Genomic DNA, 24,115 nt, shown 5'->3' on the forward strand with positions numbered 1-24,115 from the left:
CCTGTGCTCCAGCATTAATACTACCATTTGTGGATTAATCATACTTATGTTTTGAGCCAGCCTGTCTTGGACTTCTCTTCCCGCCTGCTCCATGGGTGCCTTTGCTGTGGATTCTGGCATTTGACTTCTGGCTCTGACTGACTATTCTCCCGACATTTCTGGTTCTGACCCGTGGCTATTCTGACTACTCTCTGCATCCATTCTTGTTACCAACCTGTCACTCTAAGTGGCCACTCAAAGGACCGTGAGCTGTGTACGGTAGCAAAATATGCTTGCTTGGGTCCCAGGCAAAGACCACCGATGTGTTAGACACAGCGCCTCTGTTCTCGGTAGCACCAAACCTAGTTAGCAATAATGAATCCATTTATCCTTGAGATTGTGACAAATGGGGCTAATTCACTAAAGTCTACTTATAGGCAAATAGACGGTGTACTACATCTGTAGTGAACAAGAAGCTGCTGAATTGCAGACACCTACAGAGTTAATTGTACAAACGTGTTCTCCTTTTAGCAAATCCTTATAGCTACTTGTCTAATAGACATAGGGCCGCATTTGGCGAGTTTTATTGAGTGATAAAACTAGTTGATAAACGGTGCTCCAGCCAATCAGCTCCCAACTGTCATTTTTTCAAACAGATGACAGCTGAGAGCCGATTGGCTGGAGCACCATCATACACTGCGAGCTTAGCACTTGTTTTGAGTGATAAAACTTGATAAATGAGGCCCATAGCCACAAACTGTCATGATAAACCAGTTTCCTCATAAAAGTATTATATATACCTGGATCTTCTTTGTGTATCAGCAAGATTTTTCTCCTCCCAAATATCTTCCTCATCTGACCCACCATCATCAAATTGCTGTATCCTTTCCTTGCAGCATGCTTCAAACAAAGCTATATTAGCCTAAAAAGTAATCAGAAATGAAAAAAAAAAAAAAGCTATATAAAATCGTAAAGGAAAAAGCTTTTTTCTTTTAATAGGTCAAAAAGATTTTAAAGTCCCTTAAATAAAATCTAAATCAACATCTACAATATGACCATAGCAGAGTGGTTCCCAAACTGGGTGCCGTGGCATCGGTTGGTGGTCCAGTACAAATAGAAAACTTATTTTTAGTCTGTGTGATGTGTGGCAAAACCAGTGCTAATGTGTGCCAATCAAAAAAATGTGGACAAAAAGGAAGCGCAGCCCTGTCAGCACATAACTCAACCCAAGAGTGACATAAGAAATTCAGCAAAACTTAAATGAAGTAAATTGCGCTTAAGAAACTTTTAGCCCAGGGGTGCCATGGATAAAACAAGAGATATGGTAAGAACTTACCTTTGTTATCTCTGTTTCTACGAAGTCCATAGGGTCCACAGGGTGACCTTGGGGGTATAGCTGGATCCTGGATCCTCGGGCACCACGGAGTTAAAGCTTTCAGCTGCTCCCAGGATGCACTTGGGTCCAACCTCCCCTATACCCCGCCCCCGAGCCACAGGCACCTCAGTTGGTAAGCAGCCCAGGCCGGAGGAGGAGACGAAACAGAGAGAAGGAAGACTGGAACACACAAGAACCATACTCACAGAAATGGGAGACGGAAAACCGGTGACCAGTCACAGAGCCCATATGAAGCCAGGTGCGTCAGGGCGGGTGCCCTGTGGACCCTATGGACTTCGTAGAAACAGAGATAACAAAGGTAAGTTCTTACCATATCTCTTGTTTTCTACTTCAGGGTCCATAGGGGTCCACAGGGTGACCTTGGGGATGTCCCAAAGCAGTCCAACTAAGGGCGGGGACGCTCCTGTGCTGATAGGAGAACCCGGCGCCCAAAGGATGCATCCTGAGAGGCAAAGGTGTCAAACGCATAGAACCTCAAAAAGGTCTGAATGGAAGACCAGGTGGCCGCCTTACAGAGCTGAACAGCAGAGGCGCCACGGCTAGCAGCCTAAGAAGGGCCCATGGACCGAGTGGAATGAGCCTTAACAGAGGCTGGAACAGGTAAACCCTCCTGCATATAAGCCTCAATAATAACAGAACGAAGCCAACGGGCTAGAGTCTGTTTGTTGGCAGGCCAACCCCTCTTGCGAAAACCAAAGAGGATAAACAAAGAATCCGACTTCCTCACAGAACTAGTCCGGTCCACATAAACCTGGAGTGCCCTTACAACGTCTAAGGAAGTCTCCCCAGCCGAAAGATCAGGTGACTGAAAGGCTGGTACAACAATTTCCTGATTAATGTGGAACCTGGAAACCACCTTAGGCAGGAAATCAGGACGAGTGCAAAGCACCGCTCTGTCCTGATGAAAAATCAGAAAAGGGGGACGACAAGAAAGCGCCCCCAAATCTGAAACCCTCCTGGCAGAAGCAATTGCCAAGAGGAAAACAGTTTTAAAAGTTAGCCACTTGAGCTCCACTGACTCCAAGGGCTCAAAAGGAGGACCCTGTAAGGCCCTAAGAACCACCGCCAAATCCCACGGGGCCACAGGTGGCACAAAGGGAGGCTGGATTCTCAAAACACCCTGGAAAAAGGTGTGTACGTCCGGCATAGCAGCGATCCTGCGCTGGAACCACACCGACAGACCAGACACGTGTACCTTCAGTGAAGAAAGACGTAATCCTAAGTCCAAACCGGACTGAAGGAAAGCCAGAATACGCGAAACTCGGAACACCTGGGGATCATAGTTTCTGGCCTCGCACCACTGAAAGTAAGTGTGCCACACTCTGTAATAGATCCTCGCGGAAGCAGGCTTGCGCGCCCTCAGCATGGTGGTAATAACGGAGCTAGAAAAGCCCCGAGACCTCAGGACGGCTGTCTCAAGAGCCACGCCGTCAAAGATAGTCGACCCAGATCCGGGAGAAGACAGGGCCCCTGAGACAACAGGTCCCGCCGTTGAGGTAGGAGGTACGGAGCGTCGATGGACAGGCTCCGCAGATCGGAGTACCACGGCCTTCTGGGCCACGCTGGGGCCACCAGGATCAGTGTGCCTCCGTCCTGTTTGAACTTGCGCAGGACCCGAGGCAGCAGAGATATCGGAGGGAACAAGTAAGCCAGTTGAAACAGCCATTTCACCGACAGCGCGTCTATCAGACTTGCGCCTGCGTCCCTTGTCCTTGACCCGTACACAGGCAGCTTGTGATTGTAACGGGACGCCATCAGGTCCAGCTCTGGCAGCCCCCACTTGTCCACGAGTAGTTGGAATACCTCTGGATGAAGCGACCATTCCCCGGGATGCACATCGTAACGGCTGAGGAAGTCTGCCTCCCAATTGAGGACTCCTGGGATGAAAACTGCCGAGAGAGCTGGAAGATAGCGCACCGCCCAAGCCAGGACGCGGGACACCTCCGACATCGCAGCTCGACTGCGAGTCCCTCCCTGGTGATTGATGTACGCCACCGTGGTGGCGTTGTCCGACTGCACCTGAACGGCCCTTCCGTGAAGAGCGGTGCCGGACGACTGCAGGGCTCTGTATACTGCCCGCAGTTCCAGGATGTTGATGGGAAGAATCGCTTCCTCCGCCGACCAACGACCCTGAAGTGACAAGGAGCCTGTCACCGCCCCCCAACCCCGGAGACTGGCATCTGTCGTGAGCAGAACCCATTCCGGGATCCAAAAGGGGCGCCCCTCCAGGAGATGCGCTGTCTGCAGCCACCAGGCTAGGGACAGACGCACCTCCGAGGACAACACCAGCATCTGAGAGCGGATCCTGTGTGGCAATCCGTTCCATTCTGAAAGAATCAGCCCCTGCAGGGGCCTGGAATGGAACTGGGCAAACTCCACCATGTCGAATGCCGACACCATGGACCCCAAAACTCTCATCGCTGAGTGCACCGACACTCTGCCACTGCTCAGACAACTGTGAATCCGCAGCTGTAAGGAGGAGACCTTCTCTGGAGTCAGAAAAGTTCGTTGCTGACGAGAGTCCAGCAGGGCCCCCAAATGAACCATCCGTTGTGATGGGATGAGGGAGGATTTCTTCCAGTTGATCAACCAGCCGTGCGCCTGTAGACAAGCGACCGTCAGGTGGAGATGCTGGATCAGTACCTCCGGGGAGCTTGCCAGCAAGAGGAGGTCGTCTAGATACGGTAGCAACCGTATCCCCTGGCTCCGAAGGTGAGCCGCCATGACCGCCATCACCTTGGTAAATACCCTTGGTGCCGTGGAGAGACCAAAGGGTAGAGCCCTGAATTGGTAGTGGTTGTGGAGAATAGCAAACCGCAGAAACCATTGGTGCGATGTTGCTATAGGCACATGGAGGTAGGCGTCCTGGATATCCAGGGAGACCATATAATCCCCCGGTTCCATCGCCAGTATGATGGAACGCAAAGTTTCCATCCTGAATTTGGGAACCCTGAGAAACCTGTTCAGGGACTTCAAATTGAGGATGGGGCGATGAGAGCCATTGGGTTTCTGCACCAGAAACAGCGTAGAGTAATACCCCATCCCACGTTGAGACTGTGGTACGGGTATAATGACCCCCGCCGTCAGCAAGGCCTCTATGGCTTCCTGAACCTGCAAGGCCTTGGTTTTGTCCTGAGAAGGACTTGTGCAAAAAAACTGGCAAGGCGGCCTGTGCCGAAAAGACAGGGCGTACCCCTGGGAGACCACTTCTCGCACCCAGGCATCCGTGGTGGTATTGTGCCAGCACTGGGCGAATTGAAGAAGTCGGCCTCCCACTCTGGGGTCCCCCAGAGGGAGGCCCGTCCCATCACGCAGAAGGCTTATCTTCTGGCTTGGAAGAAGGGCGCCTAGCACTCCAAGCTTGCTTCTTTGGCTTTGAGGCGGTCTTGGGTGCGGACTGCCTCGGGAAGGACTGACCCTTTGCCTTGCCCTGAACCCGAAAGGAACGAAACGCCGAGCTCCGGACCTTAGCAGGTGTAGTAGCTGAAGGGAGGAAGGCTGACTTGGATTTTGCCAGGGTATCTACTATTTTGTCCAGGTCCGGACCAAATAGTAATTCCCCATTAAAAGGTAAGGCCTCCAAGCCTTTCTTTGAATCAGAGTCTGCTCTCCAAGACCGCAACCACAAGGATCTACGAGCAGACACTGCTGCCGCCGAAACCCTAGAGGTCAACAGGCTAGCATCCAAAGATGCTTCTCCAATGAAGGAGGCGGCATCTCTCATCTGTCCTAACAACGCCCTCTGGACGTCCGGAGATTCATCCGTAAACGTGTCCTCCAAGGCGTTGGCCCACCCCTCAATGGCCTTGGCCACCCAGGAGATGGCCATGGACGGCCGGGCTACAGCCCCTGAGAGAGAATAAATAGACTTTAGACAAGTCTCCACCTTCCTGTCCGTAGGATCCTTCAGCGAGGATATAGACGGCAATGGCAAAGTAGCACTCCTGATGAGGCGTGTTACATGGGAATCGACTGCAGGCGGAGTTTCCCATTTCTTACAATGCGCTTCCGGGAATGGATAATTGGACGCCAAGCGTTTCTGTGGCAGTAAACGCTTACTGGGCGTCTGCCAGGCCACCGCCATGTGATCAGTCAACTGATCAGACAAGGGGAACGCTGTAGAAGTAACCTTAGCTTTTTTAAAACTAGGATACCTTGACTTGGGAGCGGGTGCCTCATCCTCAATCAGAAGAATAGCCCGCACCGCCTTAACCAGAGCCCGCACATTGATGGAAGACTTAGTGTCTACCTCCTGGACTGAGGCATCTGAGGCTGAGTCATCCTGTACCTCACCATCATCCGAGAACCCCTCAGAATCCGAAAGATGCGCAGCCTGTGCCATGACTGAGCGTTTAGACGCCCTGGAGGGCACATCACTGCGCAACATCGACTGAAAAGCCGAAGATGCTGCCGCCAAATCTTGGACAGTGTGGGAAAGCGCATCCACCCAGAGTGGAGGAGCTGTCACAGGAGCCTGAAACGGCACCACAGCCGGCTGTGCCACAGGGGTGGACTGAATATACATTGGCAACCCCGCATAGGGACCAACAGGCTGAGACCCCGGGGGAGTCTGCAATAATTGTGGGACACCCGGGGAATGGGGGATGGCAGGCTGGGGCAACGCCCTAGTAGGGGCGGCAGTCGGGACCGACAGACGGTCCGCGATGGACACCAGCACCTGGGAAAACATCGCCCATGGTGGCTCCTGCGAAATGGGAGGTTTAGACGTACCAGGGACCGCCTGGCACCGTCCGCACAGGCCGTCCTGCTGACAAATCCTCCCTATCCACTCCTGCAGAACAGCGCCTGCAGGAGAACAATGCTGGAGCCCCGGAGTGCTCAATCTCCTCCTCAGACATGACTTGGGAAGAAAACGTGCGCACTCACCAGTGTGCTGAACAACAGCCCACAATATGGCACCGTGTAGCACACAACTGTATGTGACGAACCTCACAAATACGTGATCTATATAGGTGAGGTCAGTAGAAACACCCTTCCCCCGCACACCTGTAGGGCTTGTAGGAGAAGGAAAGGGATAGGTACAGGCTGACAGTAAGTAGAAAATAGACACAGACAGGCAGCACTAGCAAAAGTCACATACCATGCAGGAAGATATACTCACTGCACCTTTCCACTACAATCAACCTGCCCAGATTCAGTGTCTGGGAGGGCTATAGTGCTGTGTACACTGTCCTTTTGCAGGGGAGAGGTACACAGGGGGACCGGTCCGCGTGCTCCCTGAGAGTATCCACGCTGCCACAGAGAAAATGGCCGCTGGAGACCTCAGAGGAGGAGTGGCCGTGTAGCTGCAGCTCAGCGACGCCAGACTACGAGCTGAAAGGCGCGCTGAGCTGAGGGGAGGAGCCGCTAGACAGGGAAGGCTTCCTCCCCTGGCTAGCATATTTAACCCCCGGGTTGCCGGCATCCCGCTTGCCGCTTAATTTACCCTGGTGGTCTAGTGGTCTGGCGGGGTATGCCTCCGCTGGAGGGGGGGCCCGCCGCCACCGCTAGCGCCCCCGGTCTGTCCCCTAGACCGGGGGCATGGGACTGCATTTGAAAGGAACCCGCGCACCGCCGCTAATCAGCGGTGCGCGGCTTACCTGATCTCCCCGGCATCTCCGGCAGCAGTCCCGGGGGAAACCAGAGTCCGGCTAGTACAGACTCTGGCTTCCCCCGCCGCGATCCCCAGTTCAGTGCTGTAGTCGCGGCGCCAGCAGGGAGAAGGAGCGGCAGCGTGGGCGTCTGTACAGACAGCCCAGCGCTGCCGCTCTGTAGAAAAACTATAGTAAAAAATAAATAAATTTAACCAAGTTAAATAAAAAATTAAAAGCTTTAGGGGGCTGCTCCAGCAGCCCACCCCGCAGGGTGACCCGACTCCGGCCGGGCACCATCTAAAACTGAGGTGCCTGTGGCTCGGGGGCGGGGTATAGGGGAGGTTGGACCCAAGTGCATCCTGGGAGCAGCTGAAAGCTTTAACTCCGTGGTGCCCGAGGATCCAGGATCCAGCTATACCCCCAAGGTCCCCCTGTGGACCCCTATGGACCCTGAAGTAGAAAATGCAGATACTTTAGGTTGCAGTGATTCAAAAAAACTTTGGTTTCTACTGCCATAGCCAATACACGGCCCATGCTGCGTTGAGCTTAGTACACTGGTTCCGGAAGGGGCCGCATCTGCACGGTAACCCGCCTTTGCAGGCCGCCATGCGTGGGGTGCACTGTCTATATCCTGGAAACCTGGTTCGCAGTCTCCTCACCTGGAGGTGTCAACAGGTGGAGGTTAGAGACGGGACCAGAGCACGTATACAGCCCTGTACGTGGGGGCCCTCACCCCTGTGTGCACCCTGTATGTGGGGGCCCTCACCCCTGTGTGCACCCTGTATGTGGGGGCCCTCACCCCTGTGTGCACCCTGTATGTGGGGGCCCTCACCCCTGTGTGTGGCGAGTGTAAGTGCTGTTACCCGTGGGGGGAAATCAGCATGATGGTCACCACCAATACCTGTAATTGGTACTATAGGGAGGGCACCCATGACTGTTGTCTGTTTTTGGATTATATAACAGGTCACACATGACTATTCCACAAGCCCACTCATAGGTATAAGTCCTTGTAGTGACTGGCTGCTTTACATAAATATACCTGTCCATACTCGCCAGCACAGGAGCATTATGCGACAGGCAGCCTGTGAATCAGTTTGGCTGCCTGTCATTTCAGTGCGGCGGCTGTGTGGAGCTAAGTGTGGTGAGCAGGAAAGGTCCAGAGTCTGCTCACCACACAGATTTTTAAAGTACTGCAGAGCCGAATGAGTGCTCCCCGCAGCTGGCGCACTAATGACAGGCAGCCAATCTGATGTCACTGCTGCCCGGCTCTGGGGAGTATATAGAGCTGCCCCCAACACACTACCTCCTGCTGCTAGTATATAAAATCAGTGTCTGCATTTCTTTGACTTCCCCACCCCCATTCTCACCACCAGGTATGCATGTTAATGCTTACAATTTTATATATATTTACTTGTCACTATCTACCCCCACGTGTGCCTCTGGCTGCAATCATGTTCGTCCGCCTGCCATCATGTGTACGTCCGCTCACCCACTGTGTGCTTCTGCCTGCCCCCTTCTGTCCCTCTACCCACCCTCCCCTTATATGCCTCTGCCCAGCCAGCCTTTGTGAGCATCTGCCTGCTTCCCCCTATCAGTGTGCCTCTGACTGGGGAGCTCTACTTGTTTAATTTCTACTAGACCCCACAATTTCTGTCTTCACCCACCGTGCTTCATCATTGTAGTCTGGCAACGCTGGACTTTTCCAGGTGGCTGAGGCACAGTCCGAACCCAGAGACGGTGACATGACATTATGTAGCTGGTATGGTGGGGTTTTTTTTAGTCAGGGGCAATTGTTTTATTTTTTCCTGTGTGTCTTTATTTTTATCATCCTATTGGGACCAATGTGTGTGTTTTTCTTCATGTGGGGGCTAATGTGTTTGTTTCTTTTCCCATCTGGGCCAATGCCATCTGATACAGTACATGCTTCATGGGGCTGTAGCTGCGAAGTTGTTAGATTTCCAAAAAAAAAAAAAAAAAAAATCATTTACATGGGACCCAGAAAATGTCAGGTAGGACCCCAATTTTTTTTTTTTTTTAAAGTGAGGGGTCCCTGGGACCCTCATTTTTCCTGGCTCAGCGCGATCACTGAGACAAGACCAGAGCTGGCGTCTGCCAGTAACATGTGGACAAACCAATACACAACCACCACAAAATGAACCTAAGGATTTAGCAATTTGCTTAATTTAATAATTTTCATGAATTTCTTAAGAAACTTTTGGCCAAGGGGTGACACGAACAAAATGCCGATACTCTAGGGTGCCATGATTCAAGAAAGTTTGTGAACCACTGTCTTAAGGGAAGGAGCACTCTGAAATAATTAGCTATATCTTTTGCCCTAAAGAGGCCTGATTGGATGGATATTCCCTGAACCTACAGAAATAGAATGTTTGGTCACATTGCCTATAACAGGTAGGCTTTCCCCCAATATAATAACAGAGGTAATCCATGTGCTTTTGCTTAGTTGTTGACCAAACTCTTATTTGGGAGGTAATTGAAATTCCAGCTGTTGGGATGCCAGTGCCTGAACAGACACCAGTCAGAATCCCATCATCCAGACGGTAAGTTGTGGGGTTAGGGGAGGGGATAGGTTTAGGATGCAGAGGGGGGAAGATGAGCGTTAGGACACTCACCAACAGGTGTCTGTAACCTAACCCTGTCGGGGTGGCTACGACGGGATTCTGAATGCCGGGATCCCATACTCAGCCCTCTTATTTACTTTTTTTTTTGTATGTATATCACAGCTCTGTTCAAATCTTCAGCGTAGATCTGACAATCAGAAATCATCAAGTTAGTTTTATCTCGTTTCCTTATGGGTGTCGTGATTCTGACTGTCGGGATGCCGCTGTCTGTATGCGGACCAGCAGCATCCCGACCACTGGGATCTCATACCCAACCCGTCCTTTGTGTCTATATGGAGGCCAAAAATTTGTTGGGAATTTCCATGCTGGAGATCTCTGATCTCAAGTATTCCATCTGGAACCGATCCACCCACAGACTGCTGTTGAGGGCCTTGTGGTTGAGAATGGTATAAAATAAAAACTTGTGGACAAAAAAACCTCAGGTCTAAACTGCTAACCTGGATGGAGAATATCCTTAAGCATCAGGGTATATGGATACTAGTCTCATATGGGCTCAGTAGTTCCAATGTACCAGGGGTGCTGTGGCTTGAGGCCTGAGAAGCAGACAGTCTAGGATGACTTGAGTGAGCCAGTTTCAAAACATTTCTTTTGCCTAGAGCTTGTTAAGAAGGTTAGTCAGGTTTCAGGAGTAAAGTTAATGCTGCCCACCCCAAAAAGCTCAATTTAGATCCATGGGGATGCAGCTTCTAAAAAATTCACACTCTTATGTGTAACAGAGTTAAACAGATTTAGGCTGCCTCTCTGCTTGGGCCACTGATTGGACTCCACCTCGGGCTATACACATTAGGTATCTACAAACACAATTTATCTAAAGGACCTGTCTATTAAAAGGACAATCCACCTTTTTCTAAGGTTTAACTGTCCTCAACATTTCCAAGTACAGTCTTTTGAATAAGTGTAGCTTTATACATACTTACGGTTGATCCTATACATTTATTGTATTTATGTTATAACTGCTATACATGGTATTGATATACAGTCATGAATTTTTTTCTGTTACAAATAGTGATCGTTTCTTTTTTTGTTTTTAAATTAGGCTACAAGGTGTCAGATGACCAAAAAAAACCTTGGGCAGACAACTCCATATAAAATCCTATACCTAGTAACCTTCAGAGAGCTGGTTACGAGTTTCCTCTTTTATTCGCTTAGAATCGGACTTCATTTTATTCCATCTCAATTTAGAAACGTCATGGAGGACTTTATAAAAGTTTAGCCCAAACCAGTAAAGAACAAATGAAAGTATTTACAGCAGAATTTGCAGTTATTGTAAGAAGGCAGTCTATACTCACGCTCTCATTTGCATTGAGAGAGAAGTTAATGTCTGAGACACGGTCAAACGAGACACTGTAAAAGGATAAAATAATTGAACGCAGTAAAGACAGTGAACAAGCACATGGTAAAATATGCAAATTTATAGATTGGGAAATTAACTGTAGAATGTTTTCAACCAACATTTCACTTCATAATCTACAAATGGAGCAGCCTTTAATAGTAAAATGAGTGCGGTGTCTTTCAGAGTGCAAAACATACAGCATAGCTGACACATTGCAAGACCAAGACACTCCTCCAGGTAAGTCTCACGCATCAAAATATACATTTTACAAAGAAGAAGAAAAAAAAAAAAAAAACACCTTTAACAAGAAACACTGCAGGATGTCTGTTGCAAGGGGCAGAAAGCACTGACACCAGACTGCAAGGAATCTGTGGCATACTGCTCGTCCTAAAAATAGATTCTCAGCGCCTGAATTAAGCAAGTAAGCGGCCATACAACACTTTACACGCCTGCTGCAGAATCAAAAAGTTGTTGCCCACCTTACAAAAACGACTACTAAAACAATAAACAATTCTGCGCTGGAGTGTAAGCAATCAATACAGCTATTAATTCCATATAAAACATTCATAATCTAAAAAGGCCAACTAAAACATCTAAACAGCATATAGATGGTGGTAAATTCAATATAGTAAATTGCAATAGATCATTTTCCTTATCATTACTGCTTTTATATTGTCATTTCATTGCTCAGTCACAGGAAATTGTAGTGGTAACTTAGTAACTACGTTGTTTGTAATTGTAGCAGTTGAATGCAATAGAAGTTTGTCCTTATTTGTTTATATTTTTATGACAGCGCCAGGGGAGAAACTTTAGTGGTGAATTGCTTATTTGTTACTCAGTTGTAGGAAAATCGAAGGGCATTTGTATCTGTGTTGTAAGCAAATATATAGTTCTCAATTGCAGCATAGATTTGAAAGTCTTCGGCAAGGCTAAGCCAATAATTACCTCGGGTGAGCCACTGTATTTTACCACGAGTGCAGGCACGGAGAGTCCCGAATTATTAGTATAGGGTCTCCATCGGCTGGTTCAAATTACCCAATAGGTTAGTATTGGCCTGTTCTTGTACTCCGTGGTAGCAGCAGCGTGAGTCTTGAAGTGGGTGTACATAAAACCACTATCACTCTCGGTATCCATCTCTTTCCAGGAGGGCACTGAGCATGGTATTACCACCACTGCTGCTGGCTCCAGGATAACTGGGGCAGTGTACACCCGAGGGGGAATAGCAAGACAGGTGGAGCAACAACGCGTTTCGGTCACTCCTGTGACCTTTAAAGTTGATTTAATCTAGCATGGTGGCTGAAGGAGCAAAGTCTCTAATCCTATTAGTTATTATAAATCACATCCACCTTGTTTAACTAGTACATTGCCGATACAATAATGATAAACCAAAGAAACAAGATTTGTAATTATTTATCTGTATCTTGCTCCCATTTTTTCACCATAGACCTAATTGAAATCTATGTGTGCACATATAACAGCAGAGAATTTTCCCTCAATGGCATATAAAATTCAGAAGTGGAAAGAATTAAAATATATATTACAAAAACATTATATTAATATATATATTATAATATATACTGTTCCAAGGATGGCACTCCCAGCACTATGAACAAATAAGTAGGTGCCCTCCAATAGGTCTGATAACAATCAGCCCATATACCAATCCACTGTAGCGGCACTCTAATGAAAAATAGGATAGGAAATATAATAGATAGATCTATCTAACACACACACACACACATATATATACATACACACCCCTAAAAGGCATATATTCCATTATATGTACCTCAATTAGCTATATGCAAGTTATATAATGAAAAATAATCGTCACAATGATATCGTTTCAACTGTAAGAAAAATATTTTAAATAAAGGAATTTTCCACAAGGGATTTATTAATGGGGAAATTCCTCATTGAGGAATATTGATTGGAGAACCTTCTGATACAGGATCTTTTAATAAAAGGGACATTGAATAAGAGACTATTCATAGGGAAACAAATAGTTTTAATTGGAGGAAAAAGACCAACATTGGAAAGGGAGGGAAGAGGAAAGGGAATCTTATGAAGGAACGAGAGAGAAGATTCAGTTGTAAAGGGGATGCGAGCGTTGGGTACGTGTCCCTCCATCCACCAGGCAGTATGTATGGACGTTAGACACATTCCACACCCGACCCATTAATCTACAAATTCCATGGCCTCATTCAGCCCATCTGGTTGTAAGGTCTGGAGTCTAAAAATCCATTCTGACTCTGCTCTACACAGTCTGAGAAACCTATCGTTGCCGCTTAAGTTTTTTTTTTTTTTTAATAATTTCTACGCCTAGTACTGACAATCACTGTGGATTGCACTCATGTTTTTCTTTAAAGTGTCTAGAGACACTGTCTCCAGGCCTTTAAAAATGTTAGTACGGTGGTCTCTGACCCTTTATTTTAGGGTTCTAGTGTTACGGCCCACATATAATTTGGTGCAACTACAGCGCAAAACATATGACGAAACTCGATTGGCAAATTATAAATAGTTTTAACATCAAACAATCGAGTTTCTCTTATTTAATATCCCTTTTAGTAAAAGGCCCTCTATCAGAAGGTTCTCCAATCAATATTTCTCCATGAAGAATTTCCAAGTCAACTCCCCCATTAATATGTGTGGGCAAAAATTTTTATATACAATTTACACACACACACACACTTTTTCCACTTATAAAAATATATAATAAATATTAGTCATATTTATAACGAAGCAGAGTTTTCCCTGGTTGGCATATGTGCGCACATAGGTTTTAATTAGGTCCATGATGAAAAAAATGGGAGCAAGATAGATAAATACTTACAATAACAATAAACCAATGAAACAAGATTTGTATCAGCAATGTACTAGTTGAAGAAGCAATCAACTTGAAAGAGGTCACAGGAGTGACCGAAACGCGTTGCTGCTCCACCCATCTTGCTATTCCTCTCCGATGTAAAAGGCACCAAGTTTTCCCAGAGCCAGCGGCAGTGGCTAATACCACGCTCAGCGCCCATCTGGAAAGAGATGGATACCGAGAGCGATACTGGTTTTTATGTACATCCACTTCAAGACGCACGCTGCCACTACCACTGGGTACAAGAACAGGCTAATACTAAGGTATTAGGAGGTCATTTGAACCAGCCGATGGAGATCCTATACTGAGAATTCGGTACTCTCGGCGCCTGCACTCGTGGCAAAATACAGTGGTTATTATTGCCTTAATTAGCCTTGCCAAGGACTTAATTCTATGCTGCAAATGCGAACTATACATTTTCTTACAGCATAGATACAAATAACCTTAAATTTTCCTACAATCGAGTAACAAATGAGGACAAACTTCTATTGCATTCAACTGCTACAATTACAAACATTAGTTACCACTACAATTTCCTATGACTGTAAATGCAATAGATAATTTTCCTTTTCATTGCTCAGTGTTATCATTAATGCTACTATTTACTATATTGCATTTACCACCATATATATGCTGTTTAGATGTCTTCTAGCTAGCCTTTTTAGATTATGAATGTTTTATATGGAATAACTAGATGTATTGATTGCTTACACTGCAGCGCAGAATTGTTTTTATGGATATGGCATTCTGTGGTAGGCAGTAATAAGGGAGAGAGTCTGATCAGCCTTTATCTCCACCTCCTCCCCAGGTGCTTGTCAGTGTCCACTAGTAGTGGGATAGAGGCAAGCAGCGCAAGTGACTGGTGTTCCTTCAGCAACATATAAACTTATTTTATACATAAAACCTTTGTTAGGATGTTGCCTTTATTGTAGGATTCATTTTGATCAGTCAATTTGTAACGCAACGGTTTGTGTTGGAGCACTATGTTTGGCCTTTGGAGTAGCCTAATACCACCTTACGGGAGGTTGGCACATGTGCAGTGTCAAATAATGCCAAGTGCATCACTAAAGGCTTCGTTTATAGACATTTTCACAACCAAACTGAATACAGAAAAGCATGCAAGCTCACCAAAGTCAATCGTGTCATGCCCAGTTATTAAAGAACCCAGGTTAGGATTTAAGATTTTGGCTAGTTTAATAAATGTGACAAACAACCTCCATGATTCATTCGGAGAAAAAAAATGTATTACACAGAAAAGGTTAGCAGATTTCAGGGCTAACAGACCATTCGTGCCATTGAGTTGTGCACTTTGTGCCCCATCAGAAGTGAAAGGTGTATAGAGTTACAATTAAGCTATTTGTGGAATCCCTTAAAATAGACTATTACTACAAGCTTATTAGTAATTGTGCTTTTGATTACAGGTGGGAAGGGAATCAGTACAGAAGCAAAAAGGCTTGTTAGGTTTTTGAAAAAAATCAGCAGCAGACACCAAATACCAAAACCACAAAGAGTGAATACTCACTTCCCAATGTCATCCTGGTCAGCAAACTTCTCATCGTTGAAGCCAAACTGGTCAATAAAATTGGACGTCATTTGTTGCATCTGATAATCAGAAAAGGCCTGGCAACCCCAGGACCAACGAAAGTGGTATAACATATATTCTAAACTGCTCCTGAAACAAGCTATTTAATCATTTTTGTGCATATAAAAAAACAGTCATATGAAAAGGATTAGGAACCAACATGGTGAAGTAACATGGGTCAATTTGAAGTGTTTCACTGCAAACTGTAATGAAACGTGAACACTCCTGTACTACAGGATAGTTGCATGAAGCAGCCTAGTAAACAAGCCTAAGGATAGAATCACCCAACCTGTTCATTTTGGAGTCTACCAAAGGGCACAGTAATCTGCTTTTTCGATTAGAGGACTAAAAATTACACATTTCAATTCTTCATAAGTTTAGTTGTAAATCATATATACAGACGGCTGCCTTTATTTATGATCTCATTAGTGGTTGAAATAGCTTACAGTAGTAGTGCACCACATTTACATGCTAGTGGTGTGTCTAAAACCTATTTTTTGGGCCAAATAAGGCTAGACGCCTGGCACGATTCCTGTGCACTTTCCTCAATTTTGCTTCTTAGGATGCATATAGTGTACTAGGTACTTCGAATTAGGGTTATGTTGCAAAGGAATTAGTATAAAGTTGCATGGAGCAGGTAAATTGTATCGGACCCATCTTTTGCCTTTTTAACCTAGATTGTGATACTTTCCTCCAGTGTGTGTTTTTCCTCAAGTCTGTGCCTTAAGATGGACGATTCGAACAAATCATCCACATCATCCATGTGTACAGACTAACGTGTGCTCCCATGTATCGTTCAACGTATCTGCAGGCAGAGCTGGTGATATCGTTAACAATTTTGTTCAAATAGTCTAGTGTATGCCCTACCGGATGCCCAAGCTATATGTTAAACGTTATATCTTAAAGATATGACGACCAAACAATGTAAGATATCTCATCTGGTCATTTGAAGGACTGCACCATGTACACGCACTATATCATTTGTTCTGGGGTTCAAGGGAAAATTGGGACAACCATCGTGACATTTGCACATGGTCTGGTGCGGGGGTGTCCAACTCATGGCCATCTAGCTGCTGTGGGATTACATATCCCAGCATGCCCTGCCACAGTTTTAGCATGCCCGAACAGCAAAACTGTGACTGTGCATGCTGGGATGTGTAGTCCCACAGCAGCTGTATGGCCACGAGTGACATCACTGGTCTGGTGTGTACCCAACTTTAGTTCGTATAGTGTACTAAGAACTTTACCACATAGTTTGATGGGAGCTGAGTTTTGGTGCAGCTAAGACCATGCAGCAGGAGACTACGCAATCTCATGTTATACCTTACACATCTGATGTAATCTAGTACTCTAGTTCTGTTTTGGGCCCATATTTTAAGCAAAGTTGTCCTTAAAATGTGACAATTGATCAAATCCACAGGTCCACTTGGCAACGTAAATCATTGCACAATGTTCTCAAGACCATCTCCCTCCCCCAGATAAATCTGCCCCCGGAAACGTGAAGCTGCTGCAGTTACAGGTAACAACTGGCATTCTAATGAATGTGTGCATTTAAAAAAAAAACTGCTCCCCAGTCAGTTTGAATGGTTTAATCCATAACCACACAAGCTGTGAAGATAGGAAATGTGCAAACTAATAGGGTCCAATTACTACATCATTGGGCCAACATTTCTTTAACATCCCCCTATACATGTATTTGGACAATAGAAGACGGGATGTATGCAAAATATGTATGCCTAACCTGCTGTATGGAAGAATCTTGAGAGAAGCCTGGCTCTTTGAACTCTATCTCATCATCACTGGAGGAGTGGATGTGTCGTGTTGTTAGCTGTGAAGAAAAGAAGAAGTCATTAGGACACTGAAGTTTGCTTATTACTCTCCAATATGTTCAAGTATTGAAAACTAATCATACTCCAGAAACACTCAGTAAATCAGAACAGTTTCATAACATCTATTGAAAACTCCGAATTTAAAAACTTTAGTTTGAGTCGAGAAGCATTTAGTTAAAAAAAAAAAAAAAAAAGTAAAAAAGTAAAAAAAAACCTACTACAGCAAGCAGTTATTTACCCAAGTCTGGGGCAGAAAGGAAGTCCGCTAAAATGAAAATGTTAAACTACAGGGGTGGTAAGGAAGGAAGGAAGGGGAGGCTGATGCAATACTCCCAAAAACCCTAGTTTTAGCTAATGAATTGCTAGGATGATGGTGTGCATGTTGGGGAGGACATAGCGTCTTTGTGCATGATGCAGGACAATAATTTGCAGCAAGGTAGATAACCAGGTTACATCCCATAAAGGATTATATGTTAATTCCGTTCATTAAAGTTATTTTATATAGCTCATACATATTCCACAGGGCTTACAGAGAATATTTCACACAAGTCCCTGCCCCAGTGGCGTTTACATTCTAGAGTCCCTACTACATGTACACAAAACATACACACACTTCTTATTTTTGCCAGGAGCCAATTACCAGTACATTCTGGATTGCGAGAGGAAACCCACGTAACATGTGAAAAACATACAAATTCAACACAGTTAGGGCCTTGGTGGGAATCAAACCAAAGACCTCAGGGGGCATGGATTCTTTAAACTATACACATGTATGTCTGCAAACTAGAATACAGAACCTACATAACCAGCTATGGGCATGTAGATATACAAAACACCAGACAATTTGTAGGCATATTGCCTGAACACTAACACATTAAAGTGGACTGAAAGAGGACATTGCTGTCAAATTTGGCCACCCAAACACCGCATACTACTGTCCAAAATGGTGACCGTCCCATTGATTTGCAAGTGTTACCAGTCAACTTTTATACATTTTTCTGGGCCTACAAATTCTGCTTTGTGTAAGACCAAAGTAAAAACAATATTGCTGGCAAAAAAAAGGGGAGTGTGATCCTTGTGCTCATGGGATGCTAAAAGTTGCTTTCAAGTTTGTCCACACAACAGTTTAATTTACACTCACAAATACACCAGTTGTGAAGAGAATACAGCCAAATAAATATTTACTGCGAGTGACACTCATGCCACACTGCACCAAGTGTAAAAACAGCCAGTAAAATAAAGAAGCCACAAGAAAATGAGGCACAGCTTTTCAAAGCCATCTCCAACTTTAATTGTTCATAGGGCCAGCAATTGAGAGGACAGATATCTTGCCAGCATTAGTTACATGATTATACTCCTGTTTAGAATACAGTAACTTGCTGGTGTGGATGAGTCCTTATGCTGGGTACACACTAGGACAACGGATCTGCCGTCCTAGCTGCAGATTTGTAAGCTATACACACTTACCAGTCAGCTTCTCAATGAGGCAGATTCAATTCAAGGAGAGGTGAATAGCTACAGGAAGTTGGTCTCTGAGCTAGTCAGCACGCTGTTTGGTCCAACTATTACAAATTAAAGTTGGAGAATGCCAGTTCTCATGACTTAATCTGGGTGTTTAGTCACGAGAACCGGCACTCTCCAACTAAAGTGCCAGCAGCAAGGCTGGTAGTGCCACATTAAGCCAGAAAACAGCCTCGCTGCCTGCATTTTAGTGTTGATTTCTTCTCGCAGGGTGCGAGGAGAAATCATTTAGTCAACCTAACAGCGTGCTGAATTGAATAGCTCCGGGACCAACTTCCCGATGCTAACCAACTCCCACTGAATTGAATCACCCCCAAATGAGTCTGGAATGACATCAAAACGGGGTGGGCATTTAGATTTGCCCGCTCAGATGAGAAGTCAGTGTCGGCAGCAAGCGACAGGCAGTCGGCTGTTATATAATGCTGACCTGATACGTCTGAACGACAATCACAGAAAAGTGTACACACCCGTCCAATGCACTTGCGATCCATCCCTCGTCGATAGAGAGCGAGCGAGCGATATATCGCCAAGTGTGTACAAAGCCTTAAAATCACATGCAGAGAACTGCAGTTTCACCACTATAGTGTCAAACATTCCAGGACACCACCTGATCAAAACCCTTAACAAATATAAACATTCCAAGCCCAGGAGGGTCATGCAAACAGCTGTGGGGGGTGTAACCACACAACAAAAGGTCTTTAGATCTGTGGTATCACTAATCACATTAACCACAAGTCCACTGTTCAAGACACCTAAACATACACAAAATGTAAGCCAATAGGATTGCAAGGGAAAAGGTAGAAGCAAAGGACAGGTCAAATACCACATTTGAGGAAAGCAACCAGGAAGGACAAACAGGTTCCCAAAAGCAACAAGAGAAGTGCCCTAGGACCTAAGAAACTGAAGGTAATTTATATTTATGATTTTGTAGATGCAATGCCTGCCTGGCTTCTGGAAGCTGCTCCACCTTGTTAAAACAGACGGGGCAAAGGGGCATTACTCAAGCCAGCTTTTATTTATTCATTGTCAAAGCTTCAGATCTAATGCTATGTTGTGCCTAGCAGCATTGAACACAATAGGGAGCGGTCTCAACTTTACCCAAGTGACAGACAGCCACTACATACAGCGAATGGAGGCAGTACCAGTGGTGGAGACAAATTAGACTAGTGATTTAGTAGAAATTTAACATGGTAAATACCTTTACTGTTTAAACGTTTTAGCAAGAGGAGGTTACGCATGCATGTATGAAGATAGCTAGCTCTAGTGCTTGTGGTGAAGGCTTACACTATAAGTCTCAGTTAAACCACCCACCCTGCTTTTATTTCTGGAAAAGCAGACAGTATTTAATATAAATACAGACACCACACACACACAGCCTGTTAAGATTGCAAATCACATGATAAGACTGGAGCTCTGCTGTGTAAACAATGAGTGACTGAGAGCCTGATCAAAGAATCCATAGGAAAGAAAGGTGGGTGGGTCGTGGGGGGGCTATGCTGCTACTTTGCAAGTGTCTCTTCAATGCATGAATGTGCAACTTTGGGTAATTTAAATACATATACACATAAGTATATGATAACACTGGAGCTCTGCTGTGTAAATAATGAGTGACTGAGAGCTTGATCAAAGACTCCATAGGAAAAAGAAAGGTGGGTGGGTCAAGGGGGGGGGGGGGGGGTTTACGCTGCTACTTTGCAAGTGTCCCTTCAATGCATGAATGTAATTCTGGGGAATTTAAGTACATATCTCTTGCACACACAATCTCATCAAACCTGGAATAAATTCCACAGGTTCTGTGACTGGCTGACTTCAATCCTGCATTTCACCTAGTTTTAAACAGCCACAAAACGTGTGTAATTAATTTGTCCTAGTGGCACCATTTTAAATATAGACACATACATATAGTTAAATATATCTATAGATTTTTAGATTATCCCTTTAAAATCAGGACACAGGTTGTGTATCAGCTTAAAACCAGGTGGTGTGCTTATTGGCTATTCAATGAGCCCTGAAGCCAGCCAGCAGGCTGTACTTACCGAAGATTTTTTTTTCGGGGTCTGATCAGACCTGAAAAGAAATCCCAGATAGATGGCCAGTTAACGGGTGAAGCGAGGCACTTTCTGTGAACTTGTCACATCTTGATTTAACGGGCATGAAGAAGTCGCTCAAGTGGAAATAGGGACACTAACTGAATAACCCCGGGCAATACAGGCCGATGCCGTCACCCTTTTTCATCCCAGTTAACTTAATGGGGCTAATTGAATTCAATCCCAAGTGTTTTTAATCTTACTATTTGTTTTATTTGTTCTAGCACCTCACACTAAAGTGGCAAGAATAAATATTCATAATTGATATTACGGAACACCCAAAAAAATGCAAAGCAATAACTCATTAACGGAGTAGGGTTACACTCTTTAAAATATTATAAAACGAATGATCCATACTCTGGTATACACTGCCTTGTTATACAGGGGGTTTCAGTAACTATTGGCCACAAAGCTTCTCTTAAAATTTCACTAAAATTATGCCAATTACTTTAAAAATGATAACAGACCCACCTTCTGCCTGTGTTACGTGCCGATATGAAGATACACAGCTGAAAGCCATGTACTGTCCAGATGTACTGGAAAACGGAGATGATAAAGGTTCATATCAGCACGTAGCACACAGACACGATGAATGTGGACACTTCAGTACACAGCACCACTGTCAGAAGCAGGAATACCTACTGACTAGCAGTGGCGGCTCCAGAGGTGGGGCTGCAGCGCAGTCCAAAATTCAAATTGGGGAACCACAGCACCTGCCATCCTCACTGGTTCTATCCTCACTGGCAGTTGGTGGGTGTCTCCCCTATTTGAATTTTGGACTGTGCTGCTGATTGGGGTGGTGAACAGCTGGCCCGGATGCTAATGGTGAACACTTGCTATGGCTTCATGTTTCTCATAGACCGAGGTATGTCTGGACAAATTTCACTAACTTACGTCACTTTAAAAAAAGTTATGCAAAAAAACTGAGCCAATAGCGAGTGAAACACCCTGTACTACACATAGACACTACCTACACAAACATGGTCCTCTAAAATGCCTTCATTCAGATTCTCAACATTACAAACTACCCTATCAGTTTAACATGACACACAGTTTGGATTAATTTTACTTGTGTATACTTCTGTAAATGGTCACAAATAATTAAACAAATCAAAAGATAGCAGCCAAAGACATTGCAAAGACAAAAATAACTAAGAGGAAAGGTGAAACCAATTTTTTTTTTTTTTTTTAAGGTGAGGATAAATATGTATTGGAATATTGTCATCTATTAGCACTTTCCCTGATTAAATACTCTCAAAAACTTACACCCAAAGTGAAGACCCTGTGCGACAGTACCACATCCTGTAGAAAAAAGTAAAATACAATTTTTTGGTATTTATATGATAGTTGTAATAGGATGTTTGCATCAGTTCACTAATTTGCTTTGTCTTTGCTGTTTAAAAGCCCAGAAGTAAGTCATACCAATACTCCTTTACAGAAGTAACCCATTGTGCTGAAAAAATAAAAAACTACTAGTAAATCCTATGCATTTAGCAATACAGTATTTGCAACTATGAAAGGCAAAAATTGGACGGAACTAAGGAGAACATTCTTACTAAATGGTTAGATTTCACATGATTGATTTAAGGCAACTGCCCAGTGGGAGTGTGCAAAAAAGAAAGTGCTCAGGTAAGTAACCTTTGGGGGGGTGGGGGGGACTAAGCTTTATTTGGGATATATCATCAATATTCATTATTCAGTCTCACTAGTCCAGTATCATGCCTTTGGGGCATGGGCTACAAATGGCGAAACCAGCTTTTCATTTGTATATTGCAGCCATTTAGAGCTAAACATCTATGTACCCAATGTAATCACATAAGAAAGGTGGTTTTGAAAAGAAGTCTGGAGTTCTCACAAAGCAGTACAAGCTCACGGTAATATACAAAAGCCTGCATACCGTAACACAATATTTATGTTATGCATCTAACAAATTCATGGTCAAAGAGAAAACACACCTGGACTGACTGAAGGGGGCCTTGGGCTGGATTACCTGCTGCAGTCCTATATACAGGGGTGTCCACATACATCTAGCCTCCTTGCACGTTAAACAGCCCTTCTAGTTGCGCCGTGACATGACTTTGTAGCGCAGAGCATCTGTTTGTGCAAATATTTACCTTCAGATGAGTCTTATTCGCACAGCAGTGTGAATAGAACGCACTAGCAGCTTCTGCTGATTAAAATATGCAGCATGCCTATGTTCTGTGTGCGACTGCATCTGCATGCAAAATGCTACGTTACAGTGTCACAGCCGCTCACAGTGTAATGTGGCATTTGGCATGCAGATACACCCACAGAACACAGGTATGCAGCATATTATTTTAATCAGCAGAAGCTGCTTGTGTCATCTATTCGCACATCTGTGTGAATAAGGTGAAAAAGGTAAAAAGTCGCACGAAAGGACAAACAGCGCTGGAGTCACGGGGAACTCACGCGCTGTTTAACGCGACGCGACTTGTAGCGCACGGAAGATAGAGGTCTGGACACACACACACACATATATATATATATATATATATATATATATATATATATATATATATATATATATATATATATATATATATATATATATATATATATATATATATATATATATATATATATATATATATATACACACACACATACACACATATATATATATATATATATATATATATATATATATAAAGGTAGCACATGCCCATGTAAAGCATACCAGTTTGCATCACCACAACTTATTTGTGTAAAAAAGCAATACTACTCTTTCTGAAGTTCCTGCTCAATTAAGTCCAACACAACTGCAACAAATGACCTACAAATAAGAGCTAACCCTCTAAAGCAGTGGTTCTCAAGTACCAACAGGCCATGTTTACTGGATTTCTTTAATCATGCACACGTGAATTCATTTATTTTACTGGACAGTAATTATTCCACCTGTTTTCACAGATAGAAATCCTGCCCAGCACCCTAACCAATTATCTGCCTGCTGCTGGGCCTGCAAATTTCTCACAGAACTAGCTGCTCTAATAAAAGCCGATGCAAGAAGTCCCATCTTCGAAAGCTGCATTGGCAAAAAAATTTCAGCAAGTAAAAAAATATCTGACCACATCATAACCAGGTGTCAAACTCTATAAAGAACTTACTTTATATATACAATTACCCTAAACTAGCAGGACAAGCTGAAAGTTTGATGGCCTTTGCTTCATTTAGAGGCGCTTTTGACACTCCAAATTGCAAAGCAACACTTTGAGAACAATGCTCCTTGCTTTAGCTTCCAGTTAAAGGCTTTATGCATTTGTTACTTCCC

General features: G+C 44.6%; 1 protein-coding gene across 6 annotated transcripts in view; it reads right to left on the bottom strand.

The window, feature by feature from the left end:
• The window catches only part of PPP6R3 (protein phosphatase 6 regulatory subunit 3), a 143,720-nt gene that overhangs the window by 37,175 nt on the left and 82,430 nt on the right, over positions 1-24,115 (bottom strand). For 3 of the 6 annotated variants that reach the window (XM_088454502.1, XM_088454499.1, XM_088454500.1), the window contains 4 exons: positions 17,131-17,217; positions 15,330-15,427; positions 10,898-10,952; positions 780-901 (listed from right to left, as the gene is read on the bottom strand). In XM_088454502.1, coding sequence (XP_088310628.1) covers positions 780-901; positions 10,898-10,952; positions 15,330-15,427; positions 17,131-17,217 — 362 coding nt within the window. The remainder of the gene's footprint in view (positions 1-779; positions 902-10,897; positions 10,953-15,329; positions 15,428-17,130; positions 17,218-24,115) is intronic. The other 3 variants (XM_088454503.1, XM_088454504.1, XM_088454501.1) reach the window with 2 other exon arrangements.

Source organism: Taudactylus pleione, unplaced genomic scaffold (genome assembly GCF_031769625.1).
Source record: "Taudactylus pleione unplaced genomic scaffold, aTauple2 ptg000619l, whole genome shotgun sequence".
NCBI lineage: Eukaryota > Metazoa > Chordata > Amphibia > Anura > Myobatrachidae > Taudactylus > Taudactylus pleione.